Source organism: Cervus elaphus, chromosome 12 (genome assembly GCF_910594005.1).
Source record: "Cervus elaphus chromosome 12, mCerEla1.1, whole genome shotgun sequence".
NCBI lineage: Eukaryota > Metazoa > Chordata > Mammalia > Artiodactyla > Cervidae > Cervus > Cervus elaphus.
The window spans coordinates 84,005,908-84,028,605 of record NC_057826.1 but is presented as its reverse complement, the minus strand read 5'-3'; the positions used below and the strand labels follow the sequence as shown (position 1 = coordinate 84,028,605).

Genomic DNA, 22,698 nt, shown 5'->3' with positions numbered 1-22,698 from the left:
TACTGACTTAGAATTTGTTGAGTGATCTTAAGGAGTTACTTAAAGAAAAATGTTCAAGTTGGGCATATTTAACTTTAGGGTGCTCTATATCCTCTAGGAGTTTTAGTTTCTAAAATACATGAAAAACATGTTAAAAAACAAAAAAACTCATTATGACCCTCAAAATCTTGGAATGAACAAATTCCTATGACCTCTTTAGTTACATCTTGTGATAAAGTACAGAATGAGAAATGAAAGTTTCATGGACTTTATATTTATTTTTAGCTTATAAATAAAGTCTCTTTGTTTGATTTTCACATTCAAGCTGTAAATTTATACCAAGAAAGTGCTAGATTTTAGTTTCCAGTCAAGAAATAGCCATCAGTAATTTGCTTGAGTCCCCTTCCCCTTTACCAGGCAATTTTTTTTTTCATTTATTTTTATTAGCTGGAGGCTAATTACTTTACAATATTGTAGTGGGTTTTTTTGGTTGTTGTTTGTTTCTTTTTTTTGTTTTTGTTTTTTATTAGTTGGAGGCTAATTACTTCACAACATTTCAGTGGGTTTTGTCATACATTGACATGAATCAGCCATGGATTTACATGTATTCCCCATCCCGATCCCCCCTCCCACCTCCCTCTCTACCCGATCCCTCTGGGTCACCAGGCAATTTTAAAGAGGTGGAAAACATTGGTGCCGTGTCTTCAAATTTAGTGTGTAATATTAAGCTTCTTTTAAATTCACTCTGCTTCCTAGAGACAGAGTTTTAGCACTAGCAAAAAAGAATGAGGTCTATTATTATTACAAATGTGCGTCATAGAGAAGAGCTCATTTTATAATACAGATTCCTGTTGGATCATTTGGAGGCCATAGCTGCTTTGTTTTTGGCTTTAGAGAAAAGAGAAAATTTGTATATCATCTTAATTTCTTATTCTCTAGTCAATATTTGCTGCATTTTTGAAACCTGAAGTTTATAAATTGTGGAATAATGCTTTAAATTCTGTTTTGAATGAGCGGTTTTTTTAAAAACGTGTGTATGATGGGGCTTGTTGCAGGGACAAAGTATGTGTGTATATGTGTGTGTGTGTATATACATATATATATATATGAAATATACATGATACATACATATGTGCAGGGCAAGATTGTGATTTGGGAAGAAAAACAAGATATATGTTTGCCAAATGTTTGTAATTCAAGTTTCAAGTAAATAATTCCAGTGCTGAGACTGTTTATTTAAATGTTACTGAAAACTTCATTTCAACCCTTAGAAAATATACAGAAATGTATTTCTATACATTAAGAAATACTCTTTTGGGATACATTTTTTTTTTTATTTTTTTTTTTTATTTTTTTTTTTTTGGGATACATTTTATTTCTACTTCAGTCACCTTATTTATTTAGGTAAATGGAATTTCTGTGTAATTTACATTCATCTCAAACTTCAAACCCATGAAATATCTATACCCTTTGCTTAGCATGCAGAAAGGTCTTAAGTATGAGTTAAATGAAAGTTCCTACAGTGTTGAAATTAATTTAATTTGGTAACCTTCCTATTTGTTTAGAAAATTGTACATATTGGAAATCTTAGCTTAAATCTTATTTAATTCACATTTATTGCTGATAAAATTTATGCTCCTTACCAGTGTATCATTTTGTGGAGAAGCAGATTGTGTTTTTTTCTTGATTGCTGTTCTTATCAACTTTTCTGAGATAATCAAAATTGCAGAAGCTTAGAAAAATGTGTTCTTTTCAAGGGACTTATGTGCTTCTCAGTTTTGAGATTGCTTATTTGGGAAAATGTTAATATAGCATATAATAGATATTTAACTCATATGTGTTGACTGAATGACTGATATAGAGAGATGAAAGTTACTTTTTATTGACTTTAAAAAAGAGGCACCACTTCACACATAGACATTTTGTTTGCCTACTCTGTGGTGGGAACCAAATTGTTAGATTAATCTTACAACTACTTTATAGAATAGAAGATATTATTTCAGCTTTACAGATGAGAAAATTGAGATTTGGAAAGCTTACCTAACTTGTCCAACATTACCTATTTTTCCAGTATTCAAATTGAAGTCTATGAGACTCAAAATCTCAGAATTTTTCCAAAATAAACTCTTTTTACTTATTTGACCTATTTCATTAGTTTCCTTGGTATTTTTGTAACATTTATTACCCCAAAAAACCAGTGGCAATGCATTTATTCTTGATTAATTTTTTTTCATTTATTTTTATTAGTTGGAGGCTAATTACTTTACAATATTGTAGTGGTTTTTGCCATTCTTGATTAATTTTATATGTTGTTTGAAAAGTCAGATTTATTGAGGTATAATTTACATACAGTAAAATGCACCCCTTTTAAAGTGTACAGCCAGATGAGTTTTGACAGATGTCAGTTCAGTCACTCAGTCATGCCTGAATCTTTGTGACCCCATGGACTGCAGCACACCAGGCTTCCCTGTCCATCACCAACTCCTGTAGCTTGCTCAAACTCATGTTGATCGAGTTGGTGATGCCATCCAACCATCTCATCCTCTGTCATCCCCTTCTCTTCCTGCCTTCAGTCTTTCCAAACATCACCTTTGTTGGCAAAGTGATGTCTCTGCCTTTAAATACACTGTCTAGGTTTGTCATACTTTTCCTTCCAAGGAGCAAGTGTCTTAATTTCATGGCGGCAGTCACCATCCACAGTGATTTTGGAGTCCAACAAAAGAAAATCTGTCACTGCTTCCACTGTTTCCCCGGATGCCATGATACTCATTTTCTGAGTGCTGAGTTCTTTTTACTCTTCTCTTTCACCTTTATCAGGAGGCTCTTTAGTTCCTTTTCACTTTCTGCAATTAAAGTGGTGTCATGTATGTATCTGAGGTTATGGATATTTCTCTTGACAATCTTGATTCCAGCTTGTGCTTCATCCAGCCTGGCATTTCACATGATGTACTCTGCATAGAGGCTAAATAAACAAGGTGATAATATGCAGCCTTGACATACTGCTTTCCCAATTTGGAACCAATCCATTGTTCCATGTCCAGTTCTCACTGTTGCTTCTTTTTTTTTTAAATATCATGATTTACTTTATTTTTTTTTTTTATTATTATTTTTTTTTCCAGTGGGTTTTGTCATACATTGATATGAATCAGCCATGGATTTACATGTATTCCCAATCCCCATCCCCCCTCCCACCTCCCGCTCCACCCGATTCCTCTGGGTCTTCCCAGTGCGCCAGGCCGGAGCACTTGTCTCATGCATCCCACCTGGGCTGGTGATCTGTTTCACCACAGATAGTATACATGCTGTTCTTTTGAAATATCCCACCCTCACATTCTCCCACAAAGTTCAAAAGTCTGTTCTGTATTTCTGTGTCTCTTTTTCTGTTTTGCATATAGGGTTATCGTTATCACCTTTCTAAATTCCATATATATGTGTTAGTATGCTGTAATGTTCTTTATCTTTCTGGCTTACTTCACTCTGTATAATGGGCTCCAGCTTCATCCATCTCATTAGGACTGGTTCAAATGAATTCTTTTTAATGGCTGAGTAATATTCCATGGTGTATATGTACCACAGCTTCCTTATCCATTCATCTGCTGATGGGCATCTAGGTTGCTTCCATGTCCTGGCTATTATAAACAGTGCTGCGATGAACATTGGGGTGCACGTGTCTCTTTCAGATCTGGTTTCCTCAGTGTGTATGCCCAGAAGTGGGATTGCTGGGTCATATGGCAGTTCTATTTCCAGTTTTTTAAGAAATCTCCACACTGTTTTCCATAGCGGCTGTACTAGTTTGCATTCCCACCAACAGTGTAAGAGGGTTCCCTTTTCTCCACACCCTCTCCAGCATTTATTGCTTGTAGACTTTTGGATAGCAGCCATCCTGACTGGCGTGTAATGGTACCTCATTGTGGTTTTGATTTGCATTTCTCTAATAATGAGTGATGTTGAGCATCTTTTCATGTGTTTGTTAGCCATCTGTATGTCTTCTTTGGAGAAATGTCTGTTTAGTTCTTTGGCCCATTTTTTGATTGGGTCATTTATTTTTCTGGAATTGAGCTGCAGGAGTTGCTTGTATATTTTTGAGATTAATCCTTTGTCTGTTTCTTCATTTGCTATTATTTTCTCCCAATCTGAGGGCTGTCTTTTCACCTTGTTTATAGTTTCCTTTGTAGTGCAAAAGCTTTTAAGTTTCATTAGGTCCCATTTGTTTAGTTTTGCTTTTATTTCCAATATTCTGGGAGGTGGGTCATAGAGGATCTTGCTGTGATTTATGTCGGAGAGTGTTTTGCCTATGTTCTCCTCTAGGAGTTTTATAGTTTCTGGTCTTACATTTAGATCTTTAATCCATTTTGAGTTTATTTTTGTGTATGGTGTTAGAAAGTGTTCTAGTTTCATTCTTTTACAAGTGGTTGACCAGTTTTCCCAGCACCACTTGTTAAAGAGGTTGTCTTTTTTCCATTGTATATCCTTGCCTCCTTTGTCAAAGATAAGGTGTCCATAGGTTCGTGGATTTATCTCTGGGCTTTCTATTCTGTTCCATTGATCTATATTTCTGTCTTTGTGCCAGTACCATACTGTCTTGATGACTGTGGCTTTGTAGTAGAGTCTGAAGTCAGGCAGGTTGATTCCTCCAGTTCCATTCTTCTTTCTCAAGATTATTTTGGCTATTCGAGGTTTTTTGTATTTCCATACAAATTGTGAAATTCTTTGGTCTAGTTCTGTGAAAAATACCGTTGGTAGCTTGATAGGGATTGCATTGAATCTATAGACTGCTTTGGGTAGAATAGCCATTTTGACAATATTGATTCTTCCAATCCATGAACACGGTATGTTTCTCCATCTGTTTGTGTCCTCTTTGATTTCTTTCATCAGTGTTTTATAGTTTTCTATGTATAGGTCCTTTGTTTCTTTAGGTAGATATACTCCTAAGTATTTTATTCTTTTTGTTGCAATGGTGAATGGTATTGTTTCCTTAATTTCTCTTTCTGTTTTTTCATTGTTAGTATATAGGAATGCAAGGGATTTCTGTGTGTTAATTTTATATCCTGCAACTTTACTATATTCATTGATTAGCTCTAGTAATTTTCTGGTAGACTCATTAAGAAACAAAGAGAGAAAAACCAAATTAACAAAATTAGAAATGAAAATGGAGAGATCACAACAGACAACACTGAAATACAAAGGATCATAAGAGACTACTACCAGCAGCTCTATGCCAATAAAATGGACAACTTGGATGAAATGGACAAATTCTTAGAAAAGTATAACTTTCCAAAACTGAACCAGGAAGAAATAGAAGATCTTAACAGACCCATCACAAGCAAGGAAATCGAAACTGTCATCAAAAATCTTCCAGCAAACAAAAGCCCAGGACCAGATGGCTTCACAGCTGAATTCTACCAAAAATTTAGAGAAGAGCTAACACCTATCTTCCTCAAACTCTTCGAGAAAATTGCAGATGAAGGTAAGCTTCCAAACTCATTCTATGAGGCCACCATCACCCTAATTCCAAAACCAGACAAAGATGCCACAAAAAAAGAAAACTACAGGCCAATATCACTGATGAACATAGATGCAAAAATCCTTAACAAAATTCTAGCAAACAGAATCCAACAACATATTAAAAAAATCATACACCATGACCAAGTGGGCTTTATCCCAGGAATGCAAGGATTCTTTAATATCCGCAAATCAATCAATGTAATACACCACGTTAACAAATTGAAAGATAAAAACCATATGATTATCTCAATAGATGCAGAGAAAGCCTTTGACAAAATTCAACACTCATTTATGATTAAAACTCTCCAAAAAGCAGGAATAGAAGGAACATACCTCAACATAATAAAAGCTATATATGACAAACCCACAGCAAGCATCACCCTCAATGGTGAAAAATTGAAGGCATTTCCCCTGAAATCAGGAACAAGACAAGGGTGCCCACTCTCACCACTACTATTCAACATAGTGTTGGAAGTTCTGGCCACAGCAATCAGAGCAGAAAAAGAAGTAAAAGGAATCCAGATAGGAAAAGAAGAAGTAAAACTCTCACTGTTTGCAGATGACATGATCCTCTATATAGAAAACTCACTGTTGCTTCTTGACCTGCATACAGATTTCTCAGGAGGCAGGTAAGGTGGTCTGGTATTCTCAATCTCTTGAGGAATTTTCCAGTTTGTCATGATCCACACAGTCAGAGGCTTTAGCGTAATCAATGAAGCAGAGGTAAAAATGTTTTTCTGGAATTTCCTTGCTTTCTCTATCATCCAACGAATGTTGGCAATTTGATCTCTGGTTCTTCTGCCTTTTCTAAATTCGGTTTGTATATCTGAAGTTCCCGGTTCACCTACTGCTGAAGCCTAGCGTGAAAGATTTTTAGCATAACCTTACTAGCAAAATGAGCCTAATTGTATGATAATTTGAACATTCTTTGATATTGCCTTTGGGACTGGAATGAAAACTGACTTTTTTCAGTCCTGTGGCCACTGCTGAGTTTTCCAAATTTGCTGACATATTGAGTGCAGCACTTTAACGGCATCATCTTTTAGGATTTGAAATAGCTCAACTGGAATTCCATCACCCCTTCTAGCTTTGTTTGTAGTCGTGCTTCCTAAGGCCCACTTGACTTCACATTCCAGGATGTCTGACTATAGATGAGTGACCACACCATTGTGATAATCCAGGTTATTGTGATCTTTCTTACATAGTTTTTCTATGTATTCTTGTTACCTTTTAATCTCTTCTACTTCTGGTAGGTTGCTGCTGTTTCTTTTCTTTATCATGCCCATCCTTGCATGAAATGTTCTCTTGATATCTCCAATTTTTTTGAAGAGCTCTTTAGTCTTTCCCATTCTGTTGTTTTCCTCTATTTCTTTGCATTGTTCATTAAAATGGCCTTATCTCTCTTTGGACTTACTTGGTAGCTCAGCTGGTAATGAATTTGCCCGCAGTGTGGGAGACTTGGGTTCAGTGACTCGGTTGGGAAGATCCCCTGGAGAAGGGAATGGCTACCCACTCCAGTATTCTGGCCTGGAGAATTCCATGAACTGTATAGTCCACGGGGTCATAAAGAATCGGACACGACTGAGCAACTTTCACTTTTCATCTCTCCTTGCTATTCTCTAGAGCTTTGCATTCAGCTGGGTATATCTTTCCCTTTCTCCCTTGCTTTGTGCTTGCCTTCTGTGTGTAAAGCCTCCTCAGGCAACCACTTTGCCTTCCTGGATCACAGCCTTGTCATGGTGAAGGGGCTTGCATTACTTGATATTATACACATTTAGATTATAAACCCTCTCCAATCCACTATAATGTAAATTCCACAAGTGTTGAGATTTTGTTTCTCTTGGTCATTGCTCAATCCCCAATGCCTCGAAATGTGCCTGGTTCAAGCAGGCATTCAATAAATAATGAATACTGTTAAGCATATAATTTTAAAAATAACAGACATCTGAAATAGACAGTTTTACTTTTTTTTCCCCTCCATTTTTGGGTTTTCTGAAATCATAATCCAAATAAAAATGAACATAACTGATATAACAGAATATGGATTGTGATGCTGAATATTGGCCAACTCTGTTTAAAAATGGATTTATAATTTAATTACTGCTGTTAGTATTGTTCCATCTGTTTACTACTTGAGAGACCAAGATTTAAATTACATAGACAAATGTTTTAGTATTCTGTGATAGCTCTAATTCAAAGGAGAACTGCTTAATAGTTCTGATAGTCAGGACTCTTTCAACAATGCAAACACACAGTATTCCCTGGCAACTACTCAAAATAAAGGACAACTTGAAATGGCAATTCTGCTAATCCATTAAAAAATAACAACAAAGTTAAAATAATCTTTGATACAAGTGGCTCACAATGCTTCAAGTAAGATTATATTCCTAGAAAAACATCTCAAAGAAATTGAGCAGGGAGTTTATACTATTTTATACTATTCACATTTTACAGATGAAGAGACTGAGGTATATTAGCTCATAAGAGATTCACTAAAACAGAGGAGAGGGACAAAGCCAACATAAGATGAGAATTTAAGATGAAAAATTGTATTTCTAATTTCAGTTCAGTTCAGTTGCTCAGTCGTGCCCGACTCTTTGTGACCCCATGGACCACAGCATGCCAGGCCTCCCTGTCCATCACCAACTCCTACCCAGACTCATGTCCATTGACTTGGTGATGCCATCCAACCATCTCACCCTCTGTCATCCCCTTCTCCTTCTGCCCTCAGTCTTTCCCAGTGTCAGGGTCTTTTCCAATGAGTCAACTCTTCGCATCAGGTGGCCAAAGTATTAGAGTGTCAGCTTCGACATCAGTCCTTCCAATGACTACTCAGGATTGATTTCCTTTAGGATTGACTGGTTCGATCTCCTTGCAGTCCAAGGGACTCTCAAGAGTCTTCTCCAACATCACAGTTCAAAAGCAGCAATTCTTCGGCACTCAGCTTTCTTTATAGTCCAACTCTCACATCCATACATGACCAATGGAAAAACCATAGCCTTAATTAGACGGACCTTTGTTGGCAAAGTAATGTCTCTGCTTTTTAATATGCTGTCTAGGTTGGTCATAACTTTCCCTCCAAGGAGTAAGCATCTTTTAATTTCATGGCTGCAATCACCATCTGTACTGATTTTGGAGCCCAGAAAAATAAAGTCTGACACTGTTTCCACTGTTTCCCCATCTATTTGCCATGAAATGATGGGACCGGATGCCAAGATCTTAGTTTTCTGAGTGTTGAGCTTTAAGCCAACTGTTTCACTCTCCTCTTTCACTTTCATCAAGAGGCTCTTTAGTTCTTCACTTTAGCCATAAGGGTGGTGTCATCTGCATATCTGAGGTTATTGATATTTCTCCCAGCAATCTTGATTCCAGCTTGTGCTTCATCCAGCCCAGCATTTCTCATGATGTACTCTACATATAAGTTAAACAAGCAGGGTGACAATATACAGCCTTGACGTACTCCTTTTTCTATTTGGAACCAGTCTGTTGTTCCATGTCCAGTTCTAACTGTTGCTTCCTGACCTGCATACAGGTTTCTCAAGAGGCAGGTCAGGTGGTCTGGTATTCCCATGTCCTTCAGAATTTCCCACAGTTTATTGTGATCCACACAGTTGAAGGCCTTGGTGTAGTCAATAAAGCAGAAATAGATGTTTTTCTGGAACTCTCTTGCTTTTTCAATGATCCAGCGGATGTTGATAATTTGATCTCTGGTTCCTCTGCCTTTTCTAAAACCAGCTTGAACATCTGGAAGTTCTCGGTTCATGTATTGCTGAAGCCTGGCTTGGAGAATTTTGAGCATTACTTTACTAGCATGTGAGATGAGTGCAATTGTGCGGTAGTTTGACCATTCTTTGGCATTGCCTTTCTTTGGGATTGGAATGAAAACTGACCTTTTCCAGTCCTGTGGCCACTGCTGAGTTTTCCAAATTTGCTGGCATATTGAGTGCAGCACTTTCACAGCATCATCTTTCAGGATTTGAAACAGCTCAACTGGAATTCCATCACCTCCACTAGCTTTGTTCATAGTGATGCTTCCTAAGACCCACTTGACTTCACATTCCAGGATGTCTGGCTCTAGGTCAGTGTGAGTGATCACACCATCATGATTATCTGGGTTGTGAAGATCTTTTTTGTACAGTTTTTCTGTGTATTCTTGCCACCTCTTCTTAATATCTTCTGCTTCTGTTAGGTCCGTACCATTTCTGTCCTTTACTGAGCCCATCTTTGCATGAAATGTTCCATGCAAAGATGTCTCTAATTTTGGTGTCTCTAATTTTCTTGAAGAGATCTCTAGTCTTTCCCCTTCTGTTGTTTACCTCTATTTCTTTGCATTGATCGATGAGGAAGGCTTTCTTATCTCTCCTTGCTATTCTTTGCAACTCTGCATTCAAGTGGGTGTATCTTTCCTTTTCTCCTTTGCTTTTCGCTTCTCTTCTTTTCACATCTATCTATCTGTAAGGCCTCCTCGGACAGCCATTTTGCTTTTTTGCATTTCTTTTTCTTGGGGATGGTCTTGATCCCTGTCTCCTGTACAATGTCACGAACCTCCATCCATAGTTCACCAGGCAGTCTGTCTGTCAGATCTAGTCCCTTAAATCTATTTCTCACTTCCACTGTATAGTCATAAGGGATTTGATTTAGGTCATACCTGAATGGTCTAGTGGTTTTCCCCACTTTCTTCAATTTAAGTCTGAATTTGGCAACAAGGAGTTCATGATCTGAGAAACAGTCAGCTCCCAGTCTTGTTTTTGCTGACTGTATAGAGCTTCTCCATCTTTGGCTGCAAAGAATATAATCAATCTGATTTCGGTGTTGGCCGTCTGGTGATGTTCATGTGTAGAGTCTTCTCTTGTGTTGTTGGAAGAGGGTGTTTGCTATGACCAGTCCGTTCTCTTGGCAAAACTCTACTAGCCTTTGCCCTGCTTCATTCTGTACTCCAAGGCCAAATTTGCCTGTTACCCCAGGTGTTTCTTGGCTTCCCAGTTTTACATTACAGTCTCTTATAATGAGAAGGGACATCTTTTTTGGGTGTTAGTTCTAAAAGGTCTTGTAGGTCTTCATACATATGATAGGTTTTTACATATGATAAAACTGAGGCCTTATGATATTAAGTAATTCACCTAGGTCATGTGATTATTTTATGGTTCATTTGAGATCTGAACTCCAAACTGTGCTCTGATATTCACAGGGGATCTTTGAGCAGACACATATTTTATTTCAGAAACTGAATAGTACCCTTTCCTGGCAGATATTCTGATTTATAACAGGTTACCAGATTGTGAATTGAGCTTAGACATTAACAGATCTTATTCTAAATAAAGCTGAATTATCCCTGAATCAATAGCTAACATAGGTAAAGTACAATTTTAGGAAAAGTTACCCAGTTATTTTAAAAATATATTAGCATTTCTGAATGAAGTTACTTGTAACTTTTGAATTTTCTTCAAATCCAGCAGTATAATTACATGCCATGTTACTATTAGAAAAGAATAGAAAGTCATAATTATGAATATTTATGTAGGCTTCCCAGGTGGCGCCAGTGGTAAAGAATCACCTGCTGATGCAGGGGACACAAGAGACATGGGTTCCATCCTTGGATCTGGAGGATCCCCTGGAGTAGGAAATAGCAACCCACTGCAGTATTCTTGCCTATAAAATTCAATAGACAGCTATAGTCTATGAGGTTGCAAAGAGTCAGACATGACTGAGCAACTGAGCACACATGTACATGTATACTACACACAGGTAACACAGTAAAGCTACCTGGTCTGCAGGTGGATGAGGACAATTAAGCTCTTGAAAATAGGATTCCCATTGGCCCTACAAATCTATCAACATCTTACAAATCCACTACAATGCTTCATTTCTGCTAATAATTATTATGATATTCTGAGATAGCTTGTTGAAACAAAACCTTTCTCCAGAGATAAGAATGGAGCTTAACAACAGTTTCATCATAATTTGAGGCATTGAAAAATAATGTACTGGTGTCCTAAAAATTCCACAGCAGCAGTATTTGTAAGAAGAGTAATTAGCATTAGTATAAGGAGCTCAGGAATAAAAAATTAGAAGTCTTCAGATAAAAAATTTTTATTCCACAATTGGAGGAAAGAAGGGGAGGGAGGTTGGTAAGAAAAGAGAAACAAAGAAAAACCCAGAAAAGAAAAAAAAAAGAATTTTTTTTTCTACTTAGTTTAATTTCTGGTAAGAACATATAATCTTGGACATAGATCACTCTTGGAATGAAAATTACCCATAACATCAAAGCTCAAATTTATCTGCTCGGTTGGTTACTCAACACAAATCTGTTCTGCAGCAACATAAACCAATACTTCTGCTTTCTAGTCTCTTACAAGCATTTCCATCATCATGAAAGGTAAAAACAAAACAAAAATGAAAAACTTCCAACTATAGAGATAAAGGAGAACCACGTATACACCAGAAGTTAACACAACATAAACCAATACTTCAATAAAAATTCTTTTTAAAAAGGACAGCCGGGCTGAGGTTCCAGCTGCGAGCTCTTCGCGGGGAGAGGCGCCGGGCCCGGGGCCGGTGGGCGGCGGACGCGGGCCGGGAAGAGGGAGCGAGGGTAGCCGGGGAGAGGGGGGCCGGAGAAAGCCGCGCGGGGAGCAGGACCGACGGCCGAAGCTCCTGCGAACTTGGGCGCAGAGTCGCGCCACTGTGCCCGCGGCCCGAGCGATGAAGATGGTGGCCCCTTGGACGCGGTTCTACTCCAACAGCTGCTGCCTGTGCTGCCATGTCCGCACCGGCACCATCCTTCTCGGCGTCTGGTACCTGATCCTCAATGCCGTGGTACTGCTGATTCTGTTGAGCGCCCTGGCTGATCCAGATCATTACCACTTTTCAAGTTCTGAACTCGGGGGTGACTTTGAGTTCATGGATGATGCCAACATGTGCATTGCCATTGCGATTACTGTTCTCACGATCCTCATCTGTGCCATGGCTACGTATGGAGCGTACAAGCAACACGCGGCCTGGATCATCCCATTCTTCTGCTACCAGATCTTCGATTTTGCCCTGAACACCTTGGTTGCGGTCACCATCCTTGTTTATCCAAACTCCATCCAGGAATACATACGACAGCTGCCTCCTGATTTTCCTTACAAAGATGATATCATGTCAGTGAATCCTACCTGTTTGGTCCTCATTATTCTTCTGTTTATCAGCATTATCTTGGCTTTTAAGGGTTACCTGATTAGCTGTGTTTGGAACTGCTACCGATATATCAATGGCAGGAACTCCTCTGATGTCCTGGTTTATGTTACCAGCAACGACACTACGGTGCTGTTACCCCCGTACGATGACGCCACTGTGAACGGCGCCACAAAGGAGCCGCCGCCCCCGTACGTGTCTGCCTGAGCCTGGAAGTCGGCCGAGCAAGAGCGACAGCCGGACTTTTCATTCATCAGAGCAATAGTTCTTTAATTTTTCTTCTGAGATGAGCTCTCTGAGCTTATTTGTCGCAGAAATGCTACAGTTTAAAATTTTAGATGTTAAGTTGAAACTCTGTAGTTTAAAACCTATGCTTTAGCTGGAGCACCATGATAGAGTAACTGTAGAAATTCTCTCGGGCGGGGTGGGGTGGGCTCCCCTAGTCTTCCCTCGGCATCAGAACTACCCGACAACCTGGATGAATCTTTTGTCCACGGCATCTGTTGTACCTGCTGAGCCCCAGAGTCGAAGACTTTTCCGACGCTTTTCTCTTCACTCCCTGTTTCTCTTTTGAACATGTATAATCAAGTCAAAGTTAGTGCTTTTCCTCGGCCATTCCAATTTATAGAAGAAACCCTTAGGAGGACAGGAATGTTATTTGTGTAAGGAGTCCATATAAATACATAAATAAAACAAGAATTTCCTTAGACATTTACTTTAAAAAAAGAAAAAAAAAAAAGGACAGCCATCCAATGAAGAATATGTTAACTGTATAAAAACTCAAAATAGAACTCAGAAGTTGGGGGAAGGTTTAACTTGTACTGAGCTCAGTTTGCAAGGAGATCTGAGACTACCTAGTGTCTTCTATTAACCAAGAGTGTCGAACTGCACATTTTTTTTCCAATTTTTTTTCTTTGGGAGATAAAATGTAAATAATAAAAAATTCACTATCTTAACCATTTTTAAGTGTACAGTTACGTGGTATTAAATATATCCGCAATGTTAGGCTACCATCACTACCATTCATGAACATTACTCTTTTCATCTTGTAAAACTGAAACTCATACCTATTGAACAATAAATTCCTATTCCTCTCTTCTCACAAGCCTATGGCAATCACACTTTCTGTGTCTATGATTTTGACTACTCTAAGTATTTCATGTAAGTGGGCTAATATAGTATTTGTCTTTTGGTGACTGGCCTACTTCACTTAGCATAATGAACCCACGTTTCATACATGTAGCATATGTCAGTCTTCCCTCCGTTTTAAGGCCCTGCGCTTTGCTGGAGCAGCCGTGAAGAGATACTCCACGTCCCAGGTAAGAAAAACCCAAGTAAGATGGTAGATGCTGAGAGAGGGCAGACAGACTGAAACCAAAATCACAGAACACTAGCCAATCTGATCACAAGACCACAGTCGTGTCTAACTCAATGAAACTAAGCCATGCTGTGTGGGGCCACTCAAGATGGACGGGTCATGGTGGAGTGGTCTGACAGAATGTGGTCCACTGGAGAAGGAAATGGCAAACCACTTCAGTATTCTTGCCTTGAGAACCCCATGAACAATATGAAAAGGCAAAAAGATAGGACACTGAAAGATGAACTCCCCAGGTCAGAGGGTGCCCAATATGCTATTGGAGATCAGTGGAGAAATAACTCCAGAAAGAATGAAGAGACGGAGTCAGAGCAAAAACAACACCCAGTTGTGGATATGACTGGTGATAGAAGCAAGGTCTGATGCTGTAAAGAGCAATAGCGCATAGGAACCTGGAATGTTAGGTCCATGAATCAAGGCAAATTCGAAGTGGTCAAACAGGAGATGGCAAGAGTGAACGTCGACATTGTAGGAATCAGCGAACTAAAAATGGACTGGAATGGGTGAATTTAACTCAGATGACCATTATATCAACTACTGTGGGCAAGAATCACTTAGAAGAAATACAGTAGCCACCATAGTCAACAACAGAGTCCAAAATGCAGTACTTGGATGCAATCTCAAAAACAAGAGAATGATCTCTGTTCGTTTCCAAGGCAAACCATTCAATATCATGGTAATCCAAGTCTATGCCCCAACCAGTAATGCTGAAGAAGCTGAAGTTGAATGGTTCTATGAAGACCTACAAGACCTTTTAGAACTAACACCCAAAAAAGATGTCCTTTTCATTACAGGGGACTGGAATGCAAAAGTAGGAAGTCAAGAAACACCTGGCTGCCGCTGCTACTGCTGCTAAGTTGCTTCAGTTGTGTCCGACTCTGTGCGACCCCATAGATAGCAGCCTACCAGGCTCCCCCAGCCCTGGGATTCTCCAGGCAAGAACACTGGAGTAGGTGTAACAGGCAAATTTGGCCTTGGAGTACAGAATGAAGCAGGGCAAAGGCTAGTAGAGTTTTGCCAAGAGAACGGACTGGTCATAGCAAACACCCTCTTCCAACAACACAAGAGAAGACTCTACACATGAACATCACCAGACGGCCAACACCGAAATCAGATTGATTATATTCTTTGCAGCCAAAGATGGAGAAGCTCTATACAGTCAGCAAAAACAAGACCGGGAGCTGACTGTGGCTCAGATCATGAACTCCTTATTGCCAAATTCAGACTTAAATTGAAGAAAGTGGGGAAAACCACTAGACCATTCAGGTATGACCTAAATCAAATCCCTTATGACTATACAGTGGAAGTGAGAAATAGATTTAAGGGACTAGATCTGACAGACAGACTGCCTGGTGAACTATGGATGGAGGTTCGTGACATTGTACAGGAGACAGGGATCAAGACCATCCCCAAGAAAAAGAAATGCAAAAAAGCAAAATGGCTGTCCGAGGAGGCCTTACAGATAGATAGATGTGAAAAGAAGAGAAGCGAAAAGCAAAGGAGAAAAGGAAAGATACACCCACTTGAATGCAGAGTTGCAAAGAATAGCAAGGAGAGATAAGAAAGCCTTCCTCATCGATCAATGCAAAGAAATAGAGGTAAACAACAGAAGGGGAAAGACTAGAGATCTCTTCAAGAAAATTAGAGACACCAAAATTAGAGACATCTTTGCATGGAACATTTCATGCAAAGATGGGCTCAGTAAAGGACAGAAATGGTACGGACCTAACAGAAGCAGAAGATATTAAGAAGAGGTGGCAAGAATACACAGAAAAACTGTACAAAAAAGATCTTCACAACCCAGATAATCATGATGGTGTGATCACTCACACTGACCTAGAGCCAGACATCCTGGAATGTGAAGTCAAGTGGGTCTTAGGAAGCATCACTATGAACAAAGCTAGTGGAGGTGATGGAATTCCAGTTGAGCTGTTTCAAATCCTGAAAGATGATGCTGTGAAAGTGCTGCACTCAATATGCCAGCAAATTTGGAAAACTCAGCAGTGGCCACAGGACTGGAAAAGGTCAGTTTTCATTCCAATCCCAAAGAAAGGCAATGCCAAAGAATGCTCAAACTACCGCACAATTGCACTCATCTCACACGCTAGTAAAGTAATGCTCAAAATTCTCCAAGCCAGGCTTCAACAGTACATGAGCCAAGAACTTCCAGATGTGCAAGCTGGTTTTAGAAAAGGCGGAGGAACCAGAGATCAAATTGCCAGCATCCGCTGGACCATCGAAAAAGCAAGAGAGTTCCAGAAAAGCATCTATTTCTGCTTTATTGACTATGCCAAAGCCTTTGACTGTGTGGATCACAACTAATTGTGGAAAATTCCTCAAGAGATGGGAATACCAGACCACCTGACTTGCCTCTTGAGAAATCTATATGTAGGTCAGGAAGCAACAGTTAGAATTGGACATGGAACAACAGACTGGTTCCAAATAGAAAAAGGAGTACGTCAAGGCTGTATATTGTCACCCTGCTTGTTTAACTTATATGTAGAGTACATCATGAGAAATGCTGGGCTGGATGAAGCACAAGCTGGACTCAAGATTGCCAGGAGAAATATCAATAACCTCAGATATATATGCAGATGACACGACCCTTATGGCAGAAGGTGAAGAAAAACTAAAGACCCTCTTGATGAAAGTGACCTTGATGCTGGGAACGATTGAGGGTTGGAGGAGAAGGGGAACGACAGAGGATGAGATGGTTGTATGGCATCACCGACTCAATGGACATGAGTTTGGGTAAACTCTGGGAATTGGTGATGGACAGGGAGGCCTAGCCCTTTGGTTGCTATTGTGAATAATGCTGCTATGAACATGGGTGTACAAATATGTTTTTGAGACCCTATTTTCATTTATTTGGATATAAATCAAGAAATAGATCTGCTGGATCATATGGAAAGTCCATTTTTAAGTTTTTCGGGAACTTCCATTTTGTTTTCCACAGAGGTTGTAACATATTAACATTCTCACCCAAAGTGCACAGGGTTCCAGTTTCTTCACACTCTCACCAATGCTTATTATTTTTTTTTAAATAAGCTATCCTAATGTGTGCAACTATCTCTCTATTTGCATTTCCCTCATGATTACTAATGTCGGGCATCTTTTCATTTGTTTATTTTATATCTTTAAAGAAATGCTTATTCAAGTCCTTTGCCCATTATTTAATTGTTTTTTTTTAAATTGTTGAGTTTTAGGAGCTCCCTATATATTTTGGATTTTAATCCCTTATCAGATATATGATTTGCAAATATTTTCTCCTGTTCACTCATTTGAAAAGACCCTGATGCTGGGAAAGATTGAGGGCAGGAGGAGAAGGGGACGACAGAGGATGGGATGTTGGATGGCATCACCGACTCAATCGACAGGGTAAACTCTGGGAGTTGGTGATGGACAGGGAGGCCTGGCCTGCTACGGTTCATGGGATCGCAAAGAGTCAGACACAAACTGAGTGACTGAACTGATTCATTTCAATCTACTGTCTTGTGAACTCATTTTCTATGTGTTAATGCAAAGAGAATTTTTAACATTTGTAAGCATAAAAAATGTTTTCTCAAACTTCCTTGTTATTGAAGGAACCTGTAATGTCAAGAAAATGGTTTTGTTTTGTGCTGAGTCCTAGCTGCTTCTCTTTTAGTGGTTGCAGAGTACTAACTCAGATTCCATCCCCGGGCATTTCCTATAAACCAGTAGCTGATTCTACAGCTTGACAAAAATAGGGTTTGATTTTTCAGCAAGAATACTTTGGTAGAGGTGTGAACTTTCATCAGGAAATGTCTGATAGTCTCTTTTTTTTTCCTGTAAGGTTAATCTGTGTGTTCAGCTGTTGTCACCCTGACCCAGTTATCATAAAGTTCTGGATTAGCAATCCATCAAATAGCTTTAGCAAGTGCTGAAAGTAATTCTTTTATTAGGGGCTGGAAAATGGTGGTATTCTATCAGCCCTTCCTAGCATAGTACCTGAAATATTTCTGTTAAAGAAAATCTTGTCCTTCCCAACAACTTGGTTATCCCTATAGAGTTCTTACAGGAGAGGCAGAACTAATGCTTGAATCTCTCCTTCTATTTACCAATCTTCAAAATAATGAATTGAGTTCCAAAAATAAAGTGAGTTTTTTTTTAAGTGTCATCTGAATTCATTAATTTTAAACTATTCAATGTGCTTCAGTTCATCACAGGGACTACTGTTTGATGCTCAAAATACCCCATCTTTGTTGCTGTTGTTTAGTTGCTCAGTTGTATGTGACTCTTTTGTGACCTTATGGACTGTAGCCTACCAGGCTCCAATGTTCGTGGGATTTCCCAGGCAAGAATACTGGAGTGGGTTGCTATTTCCATCTCCAGGGGATCTTCCTGACCCAGGGATCAATCCCATGTCTCTGGCAGTAGCAGGCAGATTCTTTACTGTTGCGCCACCAGGGAAGCCCATCCCATCTTTAGCCAGTGCAGATCTCTTCAGGTTGACTCCAAAGTCCTTTTGACACAACCCAAGTAGTTTCTGTTTTCATGACAATCCCAAAGAAGGGCAGTGCCAAAGAATGTTCCAACTACTGCACAGCTGCACTCATTTCACATGCTGGCAAGGTAATGCTCAAAATCCTTCAAGCTAGGTTGCAACAGTATGTGAACTGAAAACTTCCAGATGTATAAGCTAGATTTAGAAAAGGCAGAGGCACCAGAGATCAAACTGCCAACGTCCATTGGATCATGGAAAAAGCAAGAGAATCCCAGAAACATCTACTTCTGCTTCATTGACTATGCTAAAGTCTTTGTGTGGATCACAACTAATTGTGGAAAATTCTTCAAGAGATGAGAATACCAGACCACCTAACCTGCCTCCTGAGAAACGTGCATGCAGGTCAAGAAGCAACAATGAGAACCAGACATGGAATAACAGACTGTTTCAGAATTGCGAAAAGAATACATCAAGGCTGTATATTGTCTCCCTCCTTATTTAACTTATATGCAGAGTACATCATGTGAAATGCCAGGCTGGATGAATCACAAAATGGAATCAAGATTGCCAGGAGAAATATCAATAATCTCAGATATGCAGATGGCACCACTCTAACGGCAGAAAGTAAAAAGGAACTAAAGAGCCTTTGATGAAGGTGAAAGAGGAGAGTGGTAAAGCTGGCCTAAAAGTTAACATTCAAAAAATTAGTATCATGGCATCCGTCCCATCACTTGATGGCAAACAGATGGGGAAACAGTGACAGACTATTTTCTTGGGCTCCAAAATCACTGTGGATGGTGACTGCAGCCATGAAATTAAAACACCTGCTCCTGCACTGTTTATAGCCAGGACATGGAAGCAACCTGGATGCTCATCAGCAGATGAATGGGTAAGGAAGCTGTGGTACATATACACCATGGAATATTACTCAGCCATTAAAAAGAATTCATTTGAATCAGTTCTAATGAGATGGATTAAACTGGAGCCCATTATACAGAGTGAAGTAAGCCAGAAAGATAAAGACCAATACAGTATACTAACGCATATATATGGAGTTTAGAAAGATGGTAACAATAACCCTATATGCAAAACAGAAAAAGAGACACAGATGTACAGAACAGACTTTTGGACTCTGTGGGAGAAGGCAAGGGTGGGATGTTTTGAGAGAACAGCATCAAAACATGTATATTATCAAGGGTGAAACAGATCACCAGCCCAGGTTGGATGCATGAGACAAGAGCTCGGGGCTGGTGCACTAGGAAGACCCAGAGGGATCGGTGGAGAGGGAGGTGGGAGGGGGGATCAGGATGGGGAATACATGTAAATGCATGGCTGATTCATGTCAATGTATGGCAGAAACCACTACAATATTATAAAGTAATTAGCCTCCAACTAATAAAAATAAATGGAAAAATATATATAAAGTGATGGGGAAAAAAAAAAAGCACACCTGCTCCTTGGAACGAAAGCTATGACAAATCTAGACAGCATATTAAAAAGCAGGACATCACTTTGCCAACAAAGGCACATATAGTCAAAGCCATGGTTTTGCCAGTAGTCTTGTACCGATGTGAGATTTGGACCATAAAGAAGGTTGAATGGTAAAGAATTGATGCTTTCAAATTGTGGTACTGGAGAAGAAATCTTGAGAGTCCCTTGGACAGCAGGGAGATCAAACTAGTCAATCCTAAAGGAAATCAATTCGTTGGAAGGACTGATGCTGAAGCTCTAACACTTTGGCCTCCTAATGTGAAAAGCTAACTCATTGGAAAAGGCCCTGATGCTAGGAAAGAATGAGGCAAGAGGAGAAGGGGGCGACAGTATGGATGCTTGGATGGCATCACCGACTCAATGGACATGAGTTTGAGCAAACTCAGAGAAACAGTGAAGGACAGGAAAGTCTGGCATGCTCTAGTCTGTAGGATCACAAAGAGTTGGACATGGCTAGGTAACTGACAACAAAATAGTTTTTGAGAGCTTTCTTGCTTTCTTCTATGACAAGGTATCCCAGGGTCATCATGTACACGTCCTACCAAAGATCCAAAACAACCGTTCTTCAAAGAGTTCTAGTTGCCTTCAGTGGGGATATCTAGGTTATTTCTAATAGAAATTTCTTGACATTTCTGTATCTCAGGTATATGAATGTGTCTTTTCCATATTTAAATGCTGGTGTACTATTTTAAGGTATTTCAATGGTGACCTGAGGTGGGGTTTGAGGAAGTCACATGCCTGTATCCAGACTGATATCTGAATCAGTATGGATTAGGTTCTGCTGCTAGTAACAGACACCAGAAATAAACCCTTACATGTTCCGCCTCTTGGTATTTTCCACTCATGTAAAAGAGAACCATAATTAGGCAGTCTGGAGCTTATATACAGCTACATGATCAAGGGCCTAGGTACTTTATATCTTTCTATATCGTACTGTAGCCCCAGAGAGTTGCTCAGGCTTCAGCCATCATGTCTGTGTTGTAGTCCAGCCATCATGTCTGTGTTGTAGTCCAGAAAGAAGAAAAAATGACAGAAGGGCAAGTGAACACGTCTCTCAGTAGGATGTCTTATCCATATTCACTGTAGTAGGTACTTCAAAAATATAAAATATTAAAATGGAATGTGCCTTAATCAGTCCACTGAAGGTCTGTATCTGGTCTCAGTGTTTATGGTCACATACATTTTCAAACTAATCCTATGGCAATCTAGTCTTCCCGTGGTCCAGAGTTTGTGCTGAAAATGATTATCAGCACCATTGAGGAGATCAGCCCTGCTACGTTCATCTATCTCAGACCTTCAGGAGACATATTTAGATTAACAGCAACAAATCACATTTAAGTGATAAAGGAAGTTGTTCTTTTTTGAGGGTATAGGGGAAAGATTACAGGGAAAGGAAATATTTAAAGAATAGATTTACCTGGTGGCTCAGATGGTAAAGAGTCTGCCTGCAATGTGGGAGACCAGGGTTCGATCCCTGGGTTGGGAAGATCCCCTGGATGAAGAAATGGCAACCCACTCCAGTATTCTTGTCTGCAGAATCCCCATGGATAGAGAGGCCTGGTAGGCTACAGTCCATGGGGTTGCAAAGAACCGGACACAACTGAGCAACTAAGCACATACAGGTACTGTACATTTCAGTTACTGAAATCAAACTCTGTAAAGAAGTTCTTGTTATCACTAGCATATACTTGAGGAAGCAGTAGTTTTTAACTCTGCAGAAGAAAAATTGTCAGCAAGCACATAATGGGATTTAAACCTAGATTTACCTGGCTTCTAAGCATAGGTTCTTTATATCAGACCACAACAATATATTGCTGCTGCTGCTAAGTCGCTTCAGTCATGTCTGACTCTGTGTGACCCCATAGACGGCAGCCCACCAGGCTCCCTGGTCCCTGGGATTCTCCAGGCAAGAACATCGGAGTGGGTTGCAATTTCCTTCTCCAATGCATGAAAGGAAAGTGAAAGTGAAGTCGCTTAGTCATGTCTGACTCCTAGCGACCCCATGGACTGCAGCCCACCAGGCCCCTCTGTCTGTGGGATTTTCCAGGCAAGAGTACTGGCATGGGGTGTCATTGCCTTCTCCCACACCAGTATATTGTCTGACTCCAAATCACTTTTTATTTTCTCACCAACTAGATAAGAGCAGAATTAGTTGCCCTTGGTTTGTGCAGACATTTTAAACTACTGGCTCTATGCAGCAGCTTCTGAAACTAAAATTTGTTTCTGAAAAGAGCTTCTAAATGTATTCAGCTTAATTCTCTCTAGCAGTAATATAAAGAATTCTGAAAGCAGTAATTTAAAGAACTAGGATAGGAATGTTTTTTAAAGAGCAAAGAGCAAGTTTGTATCCAGAAAAGCTGAACCACTATAGTGTAGCTATAATGTCCTTTGAAGTACTGTACAGTACTTAACTAAAAAAGTTCCCTGCATCTTCTAAGCAAGTGTCAAATGAAGCACATGCTATGTAAATAAATCAGTTCAGAAAGGAATACCAGGCCTTTTCAGCTGTATAAGATTTCTACCCTCATTAGGAAAGCCAAGAGAAAGAAAACCTAATTATGTGCTTACTCTGCATGGTTCATGCATAGGAGGACTTTACAGGACAAATTGGTAGAACTATCCTAAGAAGTTCTACAGAATAGAGTCGCTGATAATAAGTTTTTATCAAGTTTGGTGTAACCCTGCAAAACAGGAATGACAGAAGGGG

General features: G+C 39.5%; 2 protein-coding genes across 3 annotated transcripts in view; both read left to right on the top strand.

Moving 5' to 3' along the window:
- The window catches only part of GLCE (glucuronic acid epimerase), a 113,761-nt gene that overhangs the window by 71,023 nt on the left and 20,040 nt on the right, over positions 1-22,698 (top strand). The gene's annotated exons all lie outside the window — the stretch shown is intronic.
- LOC122704790 (lysosomal-associated transmembrane protein 4B-like) lies at positions 11,962-13,369 on the top strand. Its single transcript, XM_043919794.1, has one exon. It carries the CDS (start codon positions 12,187-12,189, stop codon positions 12,865-12,867), a length of 681 nt encoding a protein of 226 aa, XP_043775729.1. The 5' UTR covers positions 11,962-12,186; the 3' UTR covers positions 12,868-13,369.

Bases quoted from the DNA above. Each gene is read 5' to 3' on its own strand.
- LOC122704790 (XM_043919794.1), top strand. From the start codon at position 12,187: ATGAAGATGGTGGCCCCTTGGACGCGGTTCTACTCCAACAGCTGCTGC.